At 44.8% G+C, this 22,127-nt stretch overlaps 1 protein-coding gene across 12 annotated transcripts in view; it reads left to right on the forward strand.

Moving 5' to 3' along the window:
* Positions 1 to 22,127, forward strand: part of SLC16A3 (solute carrier family 16 member 3) — a 160,535-nt gene that overhangs the window by 93,739 nt on the left and 44,669 nt on the right. For all 12 annotated transcript variants that reach the window (XR_014966608.1, XR_014966602.1, XR_014966604.1 and 9 more), the window contains 2 exons: positions 899 to 1,042; positions 2,712 to 3,485. Coding sequence is in view for 5 of the 12 variants with exons in the window: in XM_085617575.1 (XP_085473701.1) it covers positions 899 to 1,042; positions 2,712 to 3,485 (918 nt within the window). In the remaining 7 variants the exon portion in view is untranslated. The remainder of the gene's footprint in view (positions 1 to 898; positions 1,043 to 2,711; positions 3,486 to 22,127) is intronic.

A 22,127-nucleotide genomic window follows, 5' to 3' on the forward strand; every position in this document is an offset into this window, starting at 1 on the left:
CATTGAGTAATTTTGCTCTTTATGCTAATTAATGTGTTTTTAATGTAAGTTCTTGTTTTGTGCATGTGTTCATGTTTCTGTTTTACTTTGTACGACCTCACCTTCTAAAAATGTCCAAGTATTCAAGTATAGTTTGCCATGGCATCTTAGAAGTATGAATGGGGGCTTGCAGTATGCGTGGGAATTGTTGCCAAATTACCAAGAGAACTTGGTCCTGATAAAAGCCAGAGACCCCGTTCAGGGCCAATAACTCCAGAAACAGGTTGCCCTACTGATGCAGGAGGAATTACATTCCTGGGCATTACGACTCTGATATTGGCTCCCTCTGGGGTTCTCGACAATTAAAGTAGTGACTTTAAAAACTCCTGGAGGTTTTTAGCCTAACTTTTGGGATCCGCGTATCATTAGCACCCTCTCTAAAAGTACTTCCTATATGACAGGGAGTCCATTTGTCATAATCATTCTTGCCGAATGAGGGAGACCTATGAGGAAGCCTGACACCAAGGTCGGAGTGTGAGTGAGGGCTTACCTAACAATTGTTTGTATTTGTTCACACCTGGAACACATACCCAGGAAAGATGAGGTGGCCCATATACTACGGATAATTTCCTTGGCCGGCACTCTTCAGTCATTAATGATAAATAAGCAGCGACAATGATATGCAATATGAGGCTTAATCTGTGTTTACAGACCTACATTGAGCCACATGGCAGGCGCATAGAATGTGACTGACTTTAGCACCTTGTAAATGCGATTTCCATGATATTGTAAGAAAAATTTAATTTCACAATTATACTACTGCATGCTTTTGAGTCTGTTTGACAGAAATGCTAGTGTGGAAGTGCTCCCCACAGGTCACATCCCCCTCTGAAGCTGCTCTTCTGTTCCTCAACTTTAGGACCCTTGTGCAGTGTGTGTGTGAATCGATTTGGATGTCGACCGGTCATGATGGTTGGGGGCATCTTTGCTTCGACAGGGATGATCCTGGCGTCCTTCTGTACCAGCATCATTCAGATCTACCTCACTGTGGGTGTGATTACCGGTAAGTATGGCAGCCCATACCAGCGCCTGTCTGCAGACAACTCCCTGTCCAAGGCATGTTAGAATCGCAGACATGTTGAGGTCAAAGGGACCCCGAGAGCACCATGCCCAAATCCTTACTGTAGTACTTGCCCTCTTGCATCGTACTAGCCCTCTACTCTGGTCAGTGCTTAATTTGAACTGGTGGTTGCTGGTGGGGGCCAATGCACTTATCTTTGGAGACCAGCACTTTTTTTTCCGCATCAGATACTTACTGAGAGCAAAAGATGGAAAATTCTCAAATTGGAAAGACTGAGGATGAGAAAGACAAAGAAAACGTCAAAAAGGAAGAAAGCTTGAACTTACAAGAATGAGCTCAGAAGGCAAGGAGTGTCTGGTAACTAATTAAAAAGCATGAGGTGGACGTAAAAATACCAGCCTTAGTATTTGGGGTGCCAAGGCTTAATTGATGCAGGCTCCTGAGCAGAGCTTCGGGCGTCGGCACTCTTTCTTTTACAAATTAAGCACTGTGATCCTGTTCAACCTCTTACTCAGGTACTGGCCCCAATTCTTCTTAACACGTTTCTGTGGTATTAGACCTTGTGCATAATTTTAACCCACGCCACGGGGCTCGAACCCACGCATCATGTTCACTCCCTTACTACGGTACTGCTCTGCTTGCATTGTGCCCCCTCCCCCCCAAAGCTAGTGTAGGACATTATGCATCCTAAATCCCCATCTGTGGTATTGGACTCACTGCACTGTTTTTAACTCCTTACTAAGGTAATGGAGTCCGAGCATCCCGCCCAGCTCCCTCTGGTATTCGTCCCTGGGATTCATACTCACTCAGTGCACAATAGATTGAATTCTGCAACTAACATATACCAGCCATTCACTGACACTCCAAATGTAAATTGTTGTTTTTCAGCTCTTTAATCTATCTGCCCCGTACCACCAAAAAGTCTTCTTTGGAAAGCTTTTGGAAGAACTATTTTCAGCCATATCACCAATACTGATTACATTGACCATTTGTATAGCTTCTCCCAGACACTGTTTTAAAATCAAACACTCATTTACTGATTCATTAGAAATCATTATATGAGCTAAAATATTAAAGTATGCTGTCATTGAATCTTACCTTCCAACATTAATCAGCATGGTTTTAAACAGTTATGTATAAAGTATGCACAATTCCTTAACTATAAAATGGAAAATGTTGATAATGCATAACATTCCTGAATTCATGTTACATACCTTAGGAGGATGAAGGTCTGATTTGCCTCAGTCTGGGTAAGAATGTTTTCTGCAGGCTTTAAAGGGATCTCCGCAGTGTAAACGCAACCCCTTTGGCTGTCTTGTGAGTAGTAAAGTCACAGCGGCTGTGGTCAAAGACTGTACCGGTTGAGTGGCCCGAGAAAGGTCTTCTAAGAAACGGCATTATTGGCAGTGTGCACTGTAGAGGCTAGGAAGAGCCCTGCCACCCAGGCAGGAGCAGAGAGAGGAATGTTATCCGGCACCAGAATAGTTTTTTGTAGAGGGATGTCCTACTAGAATGCATTAGTATTATTCGTTGGTGGGTGTGGAAATGCAGACATGACCGAGGGGTCCCAGAACGCCTTCCGTAGCCTGGAAGTTCACATGAATGAAGGGCCGGTTACCACTGATCTACACTTGTTTACATTTCATTCCAGGTTTGGGACTGGCCCTCAACTTCCAGCCCTCTCTGATCATGTTAAACCGATACTTCGACAAGCGTCGCCCCTTGGCCAACGGGCTCGCGGCAGCCGGCAGCCCTGTGTTCCTCTGCACCCTGTCACCTCTGGGACAGCTGCTCGAGTACCACTACGGGTGGCGGGGGGGCTTTCTCATCCTCGGGGGGCTGCTGCTGAACTGCTGTGCCTGCGGAGCGCTGATGAGGCCGCTAGTGCCCCCGAAGACCCTGGAGGATAAAAAGGATGACAAGGTAGTGGAAAAGAAGCCTTCCAGGAAACTTCTCGACTTCAGCGTCTTCAAGGACAGGGGCTTTGTCATCTACACCATTGCGGCCTCCATCATGGTCCTTGGCCTCTTTGTGCCTCCAGTGTTTGTCGTGAGCTACGCCAAGGACATGGGCACTCCGGACACCAAGGCGGCCTTCCTGCTCTCCATTCTTGGCTTTGTTGACATCTTTGCCCGGCCGGCTTGTGGTATGCTCGCCGGCCTGGATTGGGTGCGGCCCCGCTGCGTCTACCTCTTCAGCTTCGCTATGCTTTTCAACGGCTGCACAGACCTCATCAGCTCCATGGCGACCTCGTACGGTGGCCTGGTGGCCTTCTGCATCTTCTTTGGCATCTCCTATGGGATGGTGGGAGCCCTGCAGTTCGAGGTCCTGATGGCTATTGTTGGAACGAAGAGGTTCTCCAGTGCCATCGGCCTGGTGCTCCTGGCAGAAGCCTGTGCGGTTTTGGTTGGTCCTCCTTCGGCAGGTAAATGCTCACTTGGTTGTTTCTGATTAACTTAATGCTGCAATTCTCTTAATCTGTTTTTTTCCCCAAATTTCATTAAAATATAAATGAGGTGTAACATTCATGAGATACGAGTTAGAATGTCACTTCTTGAGGCACCTCTTATAAGACCAGGGGGTATTCCTCCAACCTCACAACCTATTTTTTTGTAAGTGTAACCTAACAGACCAGATACACTCTAAAATGCACATTTAGGGTTCATGCGGTTTAACAATGGGTGGTTCAGATGATAAAATTGAGCCAATGCTTTGCAAAATTAGACTTTTTCAACTGTTTTTTAAAATAGACATCTTTATTGTCATTTCCATAGACAGCAGTGGCATCTGTCAAAATATATATTTCTTTTTTCGATCAAAAATATGATCATTTACATCATAAAAGAACAATCATATGCATAAAAAACTGTTACAATTTACAGTACAGTATTTCATAAGAAAATTGTATTTTAAAACAAGCTATCATAGCGTCTCAAAGGTTTAAAATACATAGTTCAGTTCCCTAGGGTTAGATAAATATATATTATTAAATCAAGTTCTCAGAAGCAGTTTTAATAATTGTTGACCCCTTCCGCCAGGCAAAGAGCAGAAATCTCGAAATTGCAAATACAAGCCACCTTGTGGTGTCTGACCTAAAAATGTGTAGAGCTTCACTGGGGCATGTGAAGGATAATAGACGGCAGGCAGGAATTATCCAGGTTTTCCGAGGATCAACATAAGAGGGACAGAAGGAAAGAAAATGATCAAGGGTCTCTGGAGAAGTGTGACATGTAGGGCACTGTGATGTTACAGACACATTTTCCCAGGTGCTTCTTCTAGAATTTAAAGGGAGAGCTCCGTATCTAAATTTAATATACAGGGCTCTTGCCTGGGGGACGTTCAATGTCATCTAAAAACATTTCGAGACCATACCATCCTTAAATGTTTAAAAAACTTGAGGTTAAGTTGCCATGTGCTTTACCTTCTAAACTTTGTGAGTCCTTACACTCCCAGAACCTTTTTTTAAGAAGGGGAACCAATCTTTTTGTTATAGACCCTGGCTTCACCCAGATGGAACCCAGCCCTAATTTTAAAAAACAATCCTTGATCATGTTAAACCACTTAATACGACCTGTTTGTTTATGCAAAACAATTAACTCTTCCAGGGCCTCCTTCACCGGGACCTGTGTGTTACTAGTCCATTTCCTAATCCAGAACAGGAGAGCCCTAAGAATAGCAAAGTGGTTTATGGGTTTAAGACCAAGATCAAGTCTAAGCGGAAGGAGGGGAGTATTCACAGGTAGGTTCAGGATCGCCCTAATACATTTATTTTCAGCTAGGGCTAAATCCTTCAAATTTTCCAGCCCCCATAGCTCAGCTCTGTATAGGGCTGCTCCTAGACCTTTGGCCCTATGAATTTCCAGAATGGGTGAGATCAGCCGGTATGGAGATGCCCTGGCCCTCCGCACTATTGCACAATTGGCATGTTGGAGGTTCACAGTACTCTTTTTGATTTGCGGTGTCCAGACAAGCCTATCGCTAATGCGTACACCCAGGTAATCAAATGCCTTAACCTGCTCCAAGGTTTGCTTGACCAGCATCAGTTTATCCTTGTGAGATTTATAAGGGTTAAATGTCATATAGTTTGTCTTGGAGCAGTTTATTTTGAGCCCCCTCTCCTTACAGGCTTTGTCAAATTTGTTCAGAAGGTTCTGGATCCCCTTGAGTGTTCTGGCAAAGAGTAGTGTGTCGTCTGCGAAAAGCAGACAGGGTACTACGCTGCCTGCCAATTTTGGGGGGTCGCTACCACAATTATACAGCTCTCCTATTAGCCCATTAATGTAAAGGGTAAATATATGTTGGGGCAAGGACACAGCCTTGTCGAACACCTTTACAAACCGATATATCTTTTGACAGACTACCATCAGAGTCCACCTGACCTTTGCGTATGTGTCATGGTGTAAGCGGATCAAGATATTAAGTAAATATGATGGGAGTCCTAGTTCTCTCAGGGTTAGCCAGAGTTGGGTGCGATCTATAGAGTCAAAGGCTGTTTTTAAGGCTCACAAACACAACATACAAGTGGCCTCCTCTGATGGTCACTTCCTTCCATATTAACAGAAGAAATCTAAAAACTTGATCTGTGGTGCTTGTAGAGGCCCTAAACCCTGCCTGTAAATTTGACAAAACATTATTTTCCTCCATCCAATTTTGGATCCTGGTTAAGATAATTTTACAGAAGATTTTTTGGAAGACCTCGATAAGGCTGATAGGTCTGTAGTTTCCGGGAGACCCTTTATCACCCTTTTTGTAGATAGGGATAATCTCGGCGCCCCTCCAGGTCGCCGGGATTTCGCCACTACACATGATGGCAATGAAGATCACTTGGAGAATAGGTCCCCATATTATAGGTTCAGGCTTGTACATGTCTCCCGGGAGCTTATCTAGACCTGGGCTTTCCCATTCTGTAATGATTTTATAGCTCGGGTAGTTTCGTCCAGAGTAATAACAGTCTCCTCAGTTATTGCTGAGTCTAAAGATCTCATTTGTGGGCCTGGGTCATAGGGAACCCATAGTCCTGCATATAACTGCTCAAAGTACTCCTCCACCACATAGGGCTGTATATGGAAGTCAGTTTCAGTTTTTGACAAAAAGTGCCAGTACAATTGGCTATTCTTTTGCTTTGATGCCTCTACAAGCGAACACCAGTTTTATGACTCCCATTCCCTTTTTGCCTTGGCTTGTGCTAGTTCATACAACTTCCTGCTGTTTTTAATGTCTATAGGGGATTTCAGCTTTACCGCCACAATTAGGTCATCCTTCGCTTTTTTGCTAGCCTTATTGAACCATGGAGCAGTTCTCCTGTTCAAGTAGATTTTCATGACATTGTTTGTTAAAGAATGGTCTTATAGTGGTGGTCAGTTGCAGGAATATGGCCATGATGTCATCTATACTGATAGCGGCATTACTCAGGTCAAAGAGAGTCTGCTTGACCTCAGAGTATATTTTAGGAAGAGCTGTTGGATCAACCAGTATCATAGGCCGTTTTACTCTTTTGTTGTTGTTGCTGGTGATTACTGGGGTGCTCTTGGGCCGAGGGTGTCCATACAATAGGGCTGTGCCAGACAGCGTGAGAGCCAGGGCATTATGGTCACTATCTTCCCGGATTAAAACGGCCATGTCTTTAACCCTAGACCAGAGTTCAAGATCGAGGATATAGTCAATCCTGGTCTTAGTAACCCCCCTCTTAAACGTATATGACAAGCTTCTCTGTCAGAGTCTGTCCGACCATTGCAGACTCGGACCCCATAAGTAATAGTAAATGATAAGACCTGTTGCCCCCCCTAGTGCATCTCTTAATGGGTGGTATCTGGAGCTTCGCAATCCCTCTAGCTTTGTCTCCGTCTGATATTAGGTCCTGGATATAATCAACGGGTTCAAAAGTTGTGTTGAAGTCGCCTGCAACTATAAGTTGGTGATTCCCCTTGGCTGTGTCAAGATAGTTAGTTAGCGTTGTAATTGTGCCAGATAACTTATGGGGACTATTGAAACGATTATAGATGTTAAATAGCCTGACTAGAATATTCCCTTTTAAAGAGGACAGTTCCAGCCTAAGTATTTCCTCTGAGCCGAGGTGTAAAACCTTGGTTTTGCAGGCCAGCGTGTTTTTAACCCAGATTAGAAGACCACCAGCTGGGCAACCAACTGTTGACTGCTTGGCTTCAATGCTGTATGTGGTGAATTCCACCCTATGAACATGTCCTACCACCCAGGTTTCCTGCAGTAGGCATAGATGGAAATCATCCACTAACTTGCACCAGTCTGGGTCAGTTAGCTTAGACGTTATGCCTGCAACGTTCCAGGATAAGATTTTCAGGTCCTGGAGTTCTAATGTACGTTCCTGGGTGTGTCCTATGGTGTTAGTTTCTCCCTCGGACTCTAGTTGTTGGTAATGGTGGCAATTCTTGATTACTAGGTCACTAGGGGCAATGTCATTATAGGTATAGGTCTCAGGGGTTTCATCAGACTGCATAGCCGGTGGTTCCTCAACAATGGTTAGCGGGGGAGGAGGTACTATGGGTAGTCAGTCTTAGGAATCTAAATCGGTCAGTAGTTGGTATCCATTTCTTAATTCCAGAAGGGGAACCTCCTGGTACATAGGGGGCTTCTTATTAGGAAGCTTAGTGACCAGATTGTTCCCCCCTCTGCATTCAAGATGCCTATAGAAGAACCCAAGTGGTAGAATGTTGATCCCTAGGCCCAGCCTCTGATTCTTTAAGTGTGACCCCCCAACCAAGCACCTGGCTTGCTAGGATTGGGGATCTACAGTTTATGACAATACAGTCTACAGAGAAGGACTTACCTAGCGGGCCAACCCAGCTTACCCGCCTTAGGAACAGAAAATCGTAATAGTTAGTATTTGAGAAATTTGTATTCTGTAATAGCCAGTGACAGACTTTGTTCTTCAACTGGTTCTGTGATTCTTTTTGGTTTTCCTGCAGCGGGGGAACATTAGTGAGAATTGCCACGTAAGGGCAACACTCGGGTGAAAGATGGAGAGTCACCTTGTCCTCTCGATTAACCAGTCCATTTTTGTGCTGCATTATGGGGGGTGTTTGTTGGTTGCAACCTATCAAGTTCCCAGTGGAGGTTGCAGGTGGGGGACAAGGCCTGGTTGTGCTAGGGGGCGAGCTTGCATTTCCCTGTTGTCTAGTATATGAAGGCCCTGAGTGCCTTTGTGATACTGCACTAGCGTCATTTCTAGGAGAACCGTTATTCACAGTACAGGTTAATGAATCAATGTGTGTTGCTGGGGACCCCCTCACTAGGGTTTGTACCTTCCCGGTGATTTGCTCCCCCACCCAACACTTCCATTTTAGGCCAGCCCCTGCCAATATATCAGCAACCAGAGTATACATTAATTCCATAGTTTACTCCAGTTTATCAAGTCTGGCTAGGATGGGTAAAAAATTCTTGGCAATAATTTCCTCTAAAAAAGATGTTAGTGCCGCAGTGATTTGCGGGGATAGTTCCTCGAGGTGGGAAGGCAAAATTGAGTTGGAGCCGTTTGTAGGAGGTGAACTTTGTAGTGTTTCAGCTGGGGCTTCTGGGCTCAGGTCCTGGATCTTTTTCCTGGATCTAGTCCGTGTACACCGAGTGGGCTCCAAGTGTTTTACCTTTTTTTTCCTTTTAACTGTGGATTTGTGTACTGATGAAACTGGGGGTGATGAGTAAAGCTGCTGGGCGGGAGGTGGATCAAATAGACCACTGGTAAATGCATGAATATTTTGGCCAGTGGCATTCGTTTGAGCAGCCTGAGCATCAGCCACAGCAGATGGGTCAGTAATAGGACCAGCGGAGCCCCCTCCCACCGATAACTGACTTTCCGCAACCTGGATCTACTTATCAATAGCCTTTGCAGCCCGAAGAAGTAAACAGTCAAGTGTGGAGTTTGTCAGGGCTTTTGGTGTTGCTGCCCCCCGAAAATGATTTCATATTTGCCACCATTTCAATGGAGTTCAATTTCAAAAAAGAATGTGCTGACTTGAACAGGAGGAGCAGGCCAGTAGTAGAGGTGTGCGGGTGTCCGGTTCAAGGGACCAAGAGATCATGCCGCGCCCTGCCTCTTCCTGCCGCTGACGGGCGCAGATGGGACCGCCCTTGGCCCTGGCACGCCCGCACATGTCCTGCGCTGCGGTAGCCACGATGTGGTTTTAAAGTGCCTCTCGGCGCGTATAGAGCGTCAGAGTTGGTGTCAATGCCTCCTGGCTCGATACTGCCTGGACGATGGAGTCCCCCTGGGGCTGGGTTCTCGAGTTGCGGCGTCCCGCGCTGTGGGAGCTGCAATGTGGTTGTAAAGTGCCTCCGGGCGCGTGTAGAGCGTCAGCGCCTCCTGGCGCGATACTGCCTGGGCGATGGAGTCCCCTGGGGCTGGGCTCTCCTAGTTTAGGCATCTGTCAAAATGTGATCTTGCAAAAACTACTGTTGGCTAGATTGAATGTTTCCTGATGTTTGCTTGATCTGTGGACCTCGTGTTCTGCAGTCTCAGGTTCTTCTAACTATGAGGTGTCAGTTGTGTAGACCACCAATGAAGAGCTCTTACTTCACATTATAGGGCAAAGAAGGAAACACACGTATGCTAGTTAACCGTGAGTCCTTCCTTCCAAGTTAGCCTTAATAAGCGCACTTGTGTATTTTAGCCGATAGATGGCGGTGTTTGTCTACTCTGCGTGTGTAGATGGCATTTGTCTCGTAACACCGAATGTTAAGTACATCTGTACTGTTTTCCCTGTTAGACTGTGTGAGCTCCCTTATCAACACAACCCAAATAGGATGAGGTCCTCTTAACCCCTTTGCTGCCAGGCCATTTCCCCTGTGCCACGCCTTTTTTTGTAGCTATTTGGGTTTGTTCGCTCTTAGGCCCCCACAACTTTTTGTCCACATAAGGTAGCTACGCCAAATTTGCGACCTTTTTTTCCCAAATCCTAAGGATTGTAAGGGCATCCAGGGTTTGTGGATTTCCCTTGAGGGGACTGAGAATTTAGCCAAAATACAGCAACATTTTGTTTTGGGGGGGGAATGGGAAACCAGTGCAGCAGAAGAAAGCGCCTGTTGTTTTCCCTGCAAATGGTATCAACGAAGGGGTTTCGGTACTAAAATACCCATATTCCGAGCTTTCAGGAACAGGCAAACTTTTGTCAGAAAATAAAAATTTTCTACACAGTTTTGGCATTTTACTGGGACATAGCTTATTTTTCCGAATTCTTTTTTTTTGTCCTTTCAACCTCCTTCCAGTTAGTGGTAGAAATGGGTGTGAAACCAATAATGAATCCAAGAAAGCAATACATTTTTTAAAAGTAGACAACATTCTGAATCCAGCAAGGGGTCAATTGTGTAGATCCTTCAAGGTTTCCTATAGAGAGTAATTGTTAAAATAAAAAAAGATTGAAACTGAGTTGAAAAAAACAGCCATTTGTGCCTACATTTTCACCTGTAACTTCTTCTTCGGTAGATTTTTGAAAGCAATATACCGTTACGTTCGTGGGACCCTTCTGACTGCAGGGATATATAGGGCTTGTACTTTCACCAAGAACCCGGGGTACCCAGAGCCATTAACTGGTGGTCTGGTAGATCTGATGACTCACCTATGGTCCAGCGCCAGGATACCCTTGGGGTGACAGTTGCGCTTAATAAGAACTTAATACATACATACATACATTAACTGAGCTGCACCTTGCAATGCTTTTTCATTGTGTACTGGGTAATACGAAATTCATTTGGTAAAATATAAAGAGTGAAAAACAGGTATCTAGGAAACCTATGTATTTCTGAAATGGGAACAGGATATGGAGTTTAGAAGCAGTAGTTATTTGTACATCTCAGAATTTGTGGGTACCCATATTAGAATGTGAATTAGAGGGTATTTTTTAAAACGACTGCTTTTTTACACATTGTCCTTCATTTGGAAGGCAGAAATGGATAGAAAGACAAATGTAATACACTTGTTCTAGTATTCTGTGTTCCCCTAAGTTTCCCAATAAAAATGGTACCTCACATGTGCGCGTAGGCCTAGGAAATGGCCCAAACACAACGTGGCCACATCCCATTTTTCTACTGAAAACTGACAATTTATTTGCAATGTGCCTAGCTGTAGACTTTGGGTTCTGGCTCAGCCGGCACCTATGGAAACCTAGCAAACCAGTGCATTTTTTTAAAACTAGACAACCAGAGGAATTTAGGATGGGGTAACTTGTGTGGCTCTCACCAGGTTCTGTTACCCAGAATCACTAGCAAACCTCAAGCTTTGTAAAACAAAAACACATTTAACCTCACATTTCTGTGATGGAAAGTTATGGTAATTTGCAGGGAACCCCAAACATCCACCCACCCAGCATTCCCCCACGTCTCCCAATAAAAATGGTATCTCACTTGTGTGAGTAGGCCTAGTGCTTGCAACAGGAAATGGCCTAAAATGTATTGTGGAGACATCAAATCATCAATCACAAAACGATCTGGTTTTGCAAGCCTTTTTGGTCCCGGGCTCGGCGACCAACTATGGAAACCTACCAAACCCATACATTTCTGAAAACTAGACACCCGAGGGAGTACAGGGAGGTGTGGTTTGCATGAATCCCCCTATGTTTTCCTACCCAGAATCCCCTGCAAACCTCACATTTTGCTAAAAACATCACATTAAATCATACTAAAAATGTAATCCCTGTTTCCTAGTGACCTTTTTGCCACACCAGGTGCAGATTGGGGGCTATTGCTCCCATCTGCCCCCTGGGGGGGGGGGCGCGAAAGACTGTGCCTATTTGTGGGTGGGGTGGGGGCATTACAATGCCCATTCAGGGCAGATATAGCCCAGAGAGCACTGAAGCAGTGAAACTGAAATGAGCCAATGGCTCATTTCAGTTTCATTTTGAATGCAATGACGTCAGCACGCCATGCACACGATCATCATTACATTGAAGAAAACAAAAAATGCCTGAGGAGGTTGGGGAAGCTCTTCCCCAGCTCCTGAAGCTGAAAAAAATAAAAAGGAAATCCTTTTGCTGTTTCCAACAGAGGGATTTCTGGCTCGTGTGCAGAGGACGTAACAGTTACGTCCTCGGCACACCAGCGCCACAGCTGAGGACGTAACGGTTTCGTCCTCGGCACCCCAGTACCACAGCCGAGGACGCAATGGTTACGTCCTCGGCACACCAGCGATACATCCGAAGACATAACCGTTACGTCCTCTGCATAAAAGGCGTTAATGTGTGCTCATTTCTGTGGGTCTCAGTAGCCTGTTTTTTAGGTCTCGCCTAGCGTTGCAGCGCATGCGTTGCTCGCTCAGCGAGACTTGGGAAACAGCCACTACAACACGGCCGTTTCCACGCATACACTTAACCACGCATGCTTTCCAACGCATGCGTGGTTACCACAAATAGCCTTTACCATGCATTCCTTTACTATGAGATACGTAGTAAAGGCATGTGTGTTAAAGGTAATGTTAAAAAAGGGGGTTGGGGGGTCTCCTCCCCCTCCCCCCCAAAAAGAAAAACGCACCTGTTTCCGTCATTTTCGGATTCTGAAGAAAAAAGATGTGGAGGCAATCGGCGTCGTTAGAGGAAACGGAGAGACACTTCCGCTTCCTCTTTACGACGTGCAACGCAAATCGGAAGTGCTTGGAGTGGAGAGAGTGTGTAGAGGTAAGGAGGATCTTAGTTTAAAAATAAATAAATAAAGGAATGAGAGGGTGGTGTCTCGCAGGGGTAAATATTTAAGGTTCAGAGGAGGGGTATTTGATAGAAGGGTTTGTGGGTGGGGGAATTGCACTGGGCAAGATTTTTAGTGTTACGAGCAGGGGTAATTCATAGGAGGAATGGGGCGGAGGGTCGCACAGTGGTACAGGGAAGGGGTATTATAAAAAAGGAGGGTGCAAGGGAACATGTAAGAAATTGGGCCAGGGATCGGAGAAAACCTTTACCATGAAAATGCCATTATCATGCATAGTTTTACAATGAAAATCGTTGTAAAGGTATGCGTGGTAAAGGCATTTTCGTGGTAAAGGATATGCGTGGTAATGGCATTTGTGTTGTAACGCATGCGTGGAAAAGGCATGCGTTGCAAAGGAATGCGTTGTAATGTCATACAACCGCGAGACTTATAATGAGAGAGGACATTCCAGAAGGGGACTTGAAGCCTCGCCCCTCATTTTCATTGGCTGGCGTCACCGTTTATGCTAAACGGTGGGCTGCCATTGGAAATTAGGTTTTTTTGTTGCCACCCTTTCGCCTGTTTGTCCGGCCCATCCGGACTGGCTCGTCTGCTTTGCGGCTGTCGCGAAACAATTTCTTATCTTTGTCGGGCCATCTGTTTCTAATTAGCGGCCATGCTAATTAGAAACAGATGGCCCCCCTAGCAAGGCCTTAGCAGGGTCGCTTTCGCAGCCGTGCGGCCCCGCTTGTTTTCAGGAGTTGTACACTGCAGAGCACACTCCATTACAGTAGCTCGCAGATTGGGCCGCAATGAAATACAAACTTTGCCTGTCTCGTCAGGACGCGTAGCTGCGAGGAACACCAAAAGGTTGCTTCGCTGTCGGGAAACAAACACTATGCAGTCGTATTTCTGCATTCCGCTTCATATCACATACGTTGCTGGGAAGTGTAGTCCCATGTAATGTCACGTGAATGCCAAGGATGACAGATACACAGTTAGTTTCCGGTCACGTAGGTTGTCGGAATGCTGGGAGTGTGTTGGTAGTCTATGATGGAGCACGCACCTTCACCTTCTCTGATACGCGTGCACAGTGTTCCGGTTGTAGGCAGCTGTCTTTTGCTCTGCTCCACCCCAGGAACTGCTTAGACGGGCTGTTGCCATCTTCGGAGAGGATTGCAGGGGCCGTGGGCAGATAAGGGACTGCTCGTCCTTGCGGTAGTGGCGCTCCCTTAGCTGCTGTACCTCAGCGACTATTACATTAGGTGTGGACTGCCATTGCCCGTAGTGGGCTGTCAATGTTAGCGAGAGTCTCTGCAAACTTTTTGGTGGTATGGGGTGCTCTATTGAGGGTGTGTCCAGTGGGCTGAGCTCTGGCCCTAGTCTAATCAAATGTTGTCACAGGTACAGTGGATGGCTCTCCACACCTTCTTCCTGCATTGCCTTACCCAGGGTCATACCCCTCACAGTCAGCACTGTCCACAGTGAGAGTGGTTATCTCTCTCTCTCAAAAACTGCAGTCCAGGGCTTTAAGTGGAATAAAAAAAACTGGAGGGTTACTCAAAGGGGAGTGGCCAATGTAATTAAGAGCGTTGCTTAAAACACTTAAACTAAAAAATCTGTGCTTAGCATAGTATGCCGCCGACTTGTATTTTGCTGTTCCTGTCATTGCATCTAGATATATGATACAAGTAACATCATACCTACAAGAAGTCAGGACTATTGGCTTTGTCAATGGTTGTTAGTTGCATTAGATCAATAAGCAGCAAGTATGGATTGCTGTATATAATATTGAAAAGACTTCCACTTGGAGCCCTGGTGATATCAGGACAGTGTTGCTGCTCCCGAGTTTCAAAAAGAGAAGAAAATGACTCTCTTTAAAGGATTTCCCTTCTCCTACAATGCTCACCTGGCATGAGGTCATGCCATAAATTCTCCACTAGTGAGAAGTGAGCAGTGTGAGCACTGCAGTCTGGAAAAAACAAGGACTGCAGTGACAGCAGCCACAAAACAAAGCCGGAAGGTTTTACACACTCCCTTGAGTCTGGGGTACTTACCTCCTCCTCTAGCCAAGCTCGACCCTCCATCACCCCCCCGACACACGCAGCTCTCCCTTCACTCTCTTTCTTCACTCTCTCTCTCACGCTCGTTTACCTCCTCTCTTTCATCACTTCTCCCTTTCCCTCCCTCTATTTCATTTTACTCCGCCTGGTCCTTATTTCTTGCAGTCTCGATCTCTCCGTCTCACTCTGTTGTCTTCCCTCTCACGCCCTGCCACTCTCGGGCTCTTCGTTCTCTCTGTCTTGCACTGAAATAAAACACAAGTCTGTCTCTTTCCTGACCCCTCCCCCACCCTCAGGGAGAGCTCAAGCGCAACCTCCCCTGCCACCTCTCTCCCTATGGTTGTACATTTGTTTTTCAGATGGTAAAAGCCATATCTCCATCATCTGTGGCATGTTGCGTTTACTGCCCACCTTTATCCCGACAGCTCGCCATACATATACATTTGAGCTTTCATCCCCAAACCCTATATTTTTTCGCTTTTGTCCTGCACCTGTGCTTCTCCTCCACTCCCCTCCCTGTTGTGTTCGCCCTTGTGTGCTTCTCCCCACGTGTTGATTTTTCACCCGTATACTTTCACTCAACAGCTCCACATTCCTCACTTTCACCCACCCTCTGTATTGCTTTTCCCCATCTACGCCCTCAGTTGGCCTCCAGCCATAGCTTTCCGTGTTGATTCTGGCCATGTGTTGCTTCACCCCCCCCCCCCCATATTCTTCTTTCCACATCAGAACACTTTAATGTTAATCCTCCACCATCGCACTTAAAAAAATATATATATTTTTTGTTTTATTTCTTATTTACTGATCCAACTTAGGTTGGTCAATAAACTGAAAAAGGGGCCACGCCATTTTGTAGGCACACACATGCTTGTTGCGAAATGATGCAGGTGGACGCATTATCGTCCTTTTTAGGTCGAACATTCAAAACCTCTTGTATATACTTTAGTATGTACTTTATGTGTATGAACTGGCTAAGTGGAAGGTGTGAGATGTAAGCAGCTGGGGGCATGTGTACCTGTTGGCTGGATGAGTAGGTAGAAACAGAGAAGAGTTGGGAAAAGCATGTTTGGGAGTCTACTGTAGTGTGCAAGATTTAAAATGAGTCAAGGATAACATTTATATGTCAGTTTGTGTTTATTACATGAATTGGGTGACAGGGTAGTGCCCGAGCTTTGCAGTGCTTTTGCTGACCCAACGTGATCAGTCACCAGATTATCGGTGAAACTATAGAATTGTTGCAAATTGTTTAAGATGCAATTGTCAGATATTCCATTTTATGACGGGCACATGCTAATGAGCTTTGCGTGGGTCAACAGGGGGTAAAAATCATTGTCATTTACAACGCCATTACTTGATTAATGCTTCACGAAGGGAAAAAAAAATAAAAAATTCAATGCCAATAGCTCAAAACAATGCCATTGCGAGACCTATTGCATTGTAAATGCTTATCAATATTAGACAAAAAGGGAATATACAGAAGGAAGTACAAGTCTCCATAAAAATCCAGCTATACACCAAGATGACTGCACGTTTGAGGGCTAGTGTACATGTACTGTGGTACTGTGAATCAGTGGCGGCTGGCTTGTGCCGAGTGTGGTGCGCAGAGAGGGGCACAAAAAAATATATATAAATTCACTAACCTTCCCAGCACGATGTCCTCCTCCCTCAGGTGTTTTCCAGGAAGCTCCTGATGCAGGAAACTGCACTACCCAATCCTGGCACTGCTTTCACAGCATGAAAACAATGCCAGGATTGAATAGAGAAGGCTCTCCCAGTGCTCCTAATAGCACTGGAGGCCTGTGCTTTCTGTAACCCAGCTGTCTAAGACAGCTAGGTTAGAGAATTTTAAAATGCACATGTCCCAAGATAGCCGGCCAAAGAGACATGCGCATTTTATCCCCTTGTGTGCTTCGGACGGACAGGGGCCGTCCGATGTCACGGTGGGTGTGAGCAGAGGACGGCCGGGGGCCGTCCAAACTCCGCCCACTCTATAAAACACCCGCACAGGGCGAAAATTCAAGCCACGTGGAAAGGGTTAAAGCACATAACTCCCTGCTGCTGTCATTTGGCAGCGCTGGCTCCACCCCGTCCTGACACTTACTTTAGGACGGGTTGCTGAAAAATAAAACAGTAATTAATAAACTTTATTACCGTTTTATGCAGCTCTGGAATTTGTTTGGGTGACGCTTCTCCGTTCAAATGGAGAAGCCGCTCTTAACTGCGATGTGGGGATGAACGCCTTTAATCAAGGCTTTTCTGGCATCTGGGACGCTTTCATACAGGGACATGTTAATCTAGAACATGATATGCGGCCACTCCTACCTCCATAACACGTTTTCATCAACTACCCCATTTTTATAGTTCACCTATAGGCAGGTCCACTGGAATTATGCAGAGGAGAACCAATTTATGCTGCAGGTTTGACACAATTATGCTGCAGGAAAATGCAATTTATGCCGCATAATGTGCCACAATTTGTGGCAGTACTACATCATTTTTGTAGTCAATTTTAAGTCGAGCCTAGGCAGCACTTGCGCTGTCTCTTCGAGACCTGCTGTAATCAGTCTGTGGGCTTCAAGTCCATCCCCTTTCTTGCCATTGCTTTTCAATGCAATAAGTCTTGCATTTGCTACAACAGTGTTTCCCAAACTGGGGTCCGAGGACCCCCAGGGGTCCGTGGCACATTCCCAGGGGGTCCGCAGGCAGCAGTTTTAAAAGCACTGCAAAGTTCATTGTAAAATTAGCAGTTTTCCAGTAACTATAAAAGTGTCAAGAAAATGCCAGTGATTAATGTACCTGCTGGAGAGAGATGAGAGTTTTGGCCAGTGGCAGCTTTGACTTATCTAATGTGACACAAAGGGTTAATATACCTACTGCAAAGAACGTGTACAATGCATTTTAAAAAACAGTATTTTATGTGCATAGGTCAGTGGGTTACTGATTTTGTCACAGAGATTCTTTTGTCACTGTGCAATTCATAAGGGACAATCATAATCTAGCACAGTGTCCTATAAACTGTCATCAAAGAGCTGCTTGCAAACTGCATGGTAAAAGTTAGTAACATATGTTTATTCCCAGTCTATCATCATCCTGATGCTGCTAAAAAGGTTTATTAGGGTGGAAATACATTTTTCTTGTTAAAGTCAATGCTAGCCACTGTGTTATGTTCTGAATCCTGAGTTTGTGCTTCTCCAGACCAAGCACTCTTTAAAAATGCCTACCAGTATGAATGACATGTGAATCCTACACCTTGTAGTCCCCTTTGCCTTATGTAACATTTTCTATACACTGATTTACACGTATGATTCATTATCTCTATATGTGTGTGATGTAAAGTGCTCTGACATCCTACAATGGTATTTACAAGGCAGCGTTAAGCCACAATACGTGGCTTAACGCTGCCTTGTAAATAAGGCGAAGTCCCTATCGCAACAGGAACATCGCAAAAAGTGGCATTCCCATGGTGATAGGGACTTGTAAATATGCCCCTAAAATCCTTAGTAATTCGAGTATTTGTTTTGTGTGCACACATGTGTTTATTTCTTTCGAATTACTGTTTTAATGTTTGAAATTTAAATCCGACAAATTGCTTGGGGGTCCCCGGTTTTCAGTGGTGACTCAATGGGGGTCCTCAGGTGTCAAAAGTTTGGGAACCACTGTGCTAGAATTTGAGCTATTGGCATCCTAAATGACAATGCGTTTTATTTATGTGTTTTGAAAACCTGCACACAGTGTGTAAAAATGCACTTTGTAATTATAGTCCTTGCTGAAGTTATTCAAGCACATTTAAAAAGCACCAGTTACATTACAAAAGGTCAGGTTACTTTTTTTTGTTTTTAGGCGTGCGGAGATTAAGTAATGCTTGATGCCGCCCCTGTTTATTCATTATTTCCCCTCTACCTGACAAATGAGAGCATCGTTAATTCACCCACCTCCTCCCATGTCGCTGCATACCCGCCCGGGTGCCTCTTCCTGTCGTCGTCCTCCTCTCAGAGCTCTAATTTCAAAGCAAATTCACGGCATCTCCCCAGGGTCTGTGAGGCATTTTTTATTATATAATGTGAACTTGAGTGACCCAAAGGTGTTGGAGTGCTTTGCATGAGCGCTAGTTACATTACACAATACTTTTTGGGGGCATTTTTATAGAGTGCAAACTTTACTGACCCATAGGTGTTGAAGAACTTTACAAAAGCGGCAGTTACATTAGACATGGTCAATTATCTTGTTTTTAGGTGTGCGGAGATTAAGTGATGCCAACGCTGCCCCTGTTTATTCATTATTTCCCCCCTACCTGACAAATGGGCTCATTTTGGTGTTGTTGCTATGTCCAGTGAGCCCATGTCCAGGGGGCTGGAACAGAAGGTGGGGCTGGGGCCTTGCTGGTAAATGATGGTGCGAGCAGTGATTGAATTGGGAAACTCTGGAGAAGGGCACCTGGTGAATACAGGCCTGGGGGAGGAAGGATGAGACGTCTCTGCCATTGGAAAGTGCTTCACTGCTTTTTTTCATTCACTGTTCAATACTCTAGTGATGCAGTGGCACACAGAATGTTACAGTGCTGTTGACTGGCATTGAAACACTTGTCTTTCTGTCTGTGTGTTAAAAAGCCTTAGAATGTGTCCATACATGTTTCCTGAAGCAAGCATGTATTCCTGAATCACACTTCATGACCCAATGTATAGTAATTGTATAGCTTTTCAAACCATTGTGGCACAGCACTCAGGATAATGTGCTGCATGGCTAAACACTTATAAGTTCCCAAAGGCTATGCCAATGCTTGTTACTCATGGTGACAGTATCTAGGAAAAGATTTCACCTTATTAGTACCAATTAACACCCAAATACAGCAACAAGCTACTGACAGATGGCTAGTCAACCTTTGCGATGAGCCTTACGCTGCGCAAAAACATGGCTCCATGTTCTTAGTAACTTTTAATCCGTTTAAGCTAGACACAATTTTTTTTATTTTTTTAAATATGCAGATTATGCAGAAGATGATAGAATATGCAGCAAATCCATAATTACACGAAAAGAAATGCCGTGGGTTTAGAATCACATAATTCGAGTAGCCTTACCTATGGGCAACATAATGTCAGGTCCACAGCAAGGTTGATACTATTGCCCCCCCATAAGAATGGAACAGTTCCAGTCTTCGGGGACCTCCAGACGCTTAGACTTTGTTAGTCAAGGCTTTGGAGAATGCATAAAGACCCATTTAGAGCTCTGGGCTGATTTACATTTTGGCCCCTGGGTCACGTGGCAGTCTTCAAAGAGATGTTGCAGTAGTGAACTGAGGAAGCGATCATTATAAAGATCAAAGAAAGTGTGGAACTCTCAATTCACTTTGTGATTCATCATTACCTTTTAGGTTTGATACATCATTACCTTGAGGTTGGCCGCTCAAGGGGGGGTGAGTTCCTTGCCCAGCACATGCACAGCTTCTCCTCCTCCCCCTACAAAAGCTTGGTTTAAATAGAACAACCAGAGCTGCTTGTGTGTTCCTCCTTCCCTTCATGACTGAGGTGAGGGTTTCTGCCCCTCACATCCATGCTCACCAGCCGCGGATGCTCAGTAAAGAGATTAACACTCAAAAACCAGGGACTGGTCGCTGTAATAAAGAGACTGATGCATTGAACCCAACAACTGATGGCTGCTACTCAGTGTCTGACACCACTAACCCAGCAACAGACACCCTCTTTGTTTCTTCATAGTACCATATTACCTTCCTCAAAGAACACTAACTCTGCCTCAGTTATAGGAATGATTACCATGCTGATGTATTTAAAGAACAGGCCTCTCACTTTTCAACTCTTACACTGACTGCATTAAGCCTCAAAACATTACACAATTAAACTGCCACCATCAGCCAATCAGAACTGAATATATCCTGTACACACGCCACAGTGTCCAGCCTCCAGTCTTTGCCAAACTAACACGGAGCCCTCCTGTAGTGGTTTCTACAAAAGAAGCAGCATAATTTTACAAGCATTGTCAAAGTCAATGGATTTACATTCAACATGCTAATGCATGCAAACACAGGCACGTGTAAATTTGCTTTCCAGGCAAACCTTTTGTTTGTAGTGGTACTGGTGAAAGTGGTGATGGTAGTCTGCTAGTGGTATTGTTGGAAATGGTATTGATAGTGGTTTTGGTGGTGGTTTTGGTATTAGTATAATTTGTGGGGCTGCTATTGACATTGTTATTGATGCATTATTAGTGGCTAGGTTAGTATTGGTGGTGACAGTATTGGTCATTAATGGTGGTATCTATGGTGTGGTATTGGTAGTATTAGTGATGGAGGTACTTGTGGTAGTATTTGTGGTGGTATTTGTGGTGTATTGGTGGTACTAGTTGTAGTGACAATAGTGGGGTTGTACTGGTAGTGATATTGGTGGTGGTACTGGTGGTGGTATTGTTTAATTCCCCCAGGAGAGCCTGACACCAAGATGGATGTCTCAAGTTGTTATGATGGGTATATGACAGTTCTGATTGTGATCCTTGATCATACAGGTATTATTTTGATATTTTTGGTATAGGATTGCTCGTCTGTGGTAAATGTAAAGTGAATTTTCTTTTATTTGTAAATTTCATAAGGTCCTACCATATCACCCTCAAGACACTTTGCAGAGCTCGAATGTCAGACACAGTAGCATCCCTGATATTGATGAATAGGTTGGTGCTTTAAGTAATGTGGGTTTATGGTGAGGATTATTTTGGAGGTTCAAAGTGAAAGTAGTCGAAGGACTTCATCAAAAGGACTATTTTGAAGGACTTTTTGAAGGTGGTGGGGGTTTGTCAGGCCCCTTAGATGAGGGTCCAATGTGGCTGGCATCCTTATGGTTTTACCTCTGGGTTTGTTTACTTATAACTTTGGCTTGGATGAAGAGCTGAGCATTGCCAAACCACGGTTCTAGCCCAGTGCAGGGTCAGTTTTGCAGGTAATTAGAGCCTGTTCCATTGTAATCATTGTATGCGGTGCACATGAGTTTCAACTTGAGTATTGGTTAAAGAGGAAATTAGATTTATTCTGTCAAGGCAGGAGTAATGTGGGCCATATTCTGCATATTCAGGTGTACTTTGGTCACCTTGTTACGAATCCTTTGGATGTTTTGTATTTCTATTTTGGGGTATGCCAATGTAGACTGTATTACAGTAGTCCAGCTGGCATAATCAGGCTTCGAGTAAAAGGTACCCTGGAGTCCATTTCAGAAGTAGAATAGAACACATTTCTTTCTATTCCTCTTTGGTGGTTAATCTAAGTTTGCAACTGCTTAAATCCTTTGGTTGTATGGAGAGGTAATGGGGTGTCAAACGTGACATTCATTTTGGCCACTTAAAGGGTGTGGTTTCAACTCACTTTCTTG

This window comes from Triturus cristatus, chromosome 7 (genome assembly GCF_964204655.1).
Source record: "Triturus cristatus chromosome 7, aTriCri1.1, whole genome shotgun sequence".
In the NCBI taxonomy this organism is placed as follows: domain Eukaryota; kingdom Metazoa; phylum Chordata; class Amphibia; order Caudata; family Salamandridae; genus Triturus; species Triturus cristatus.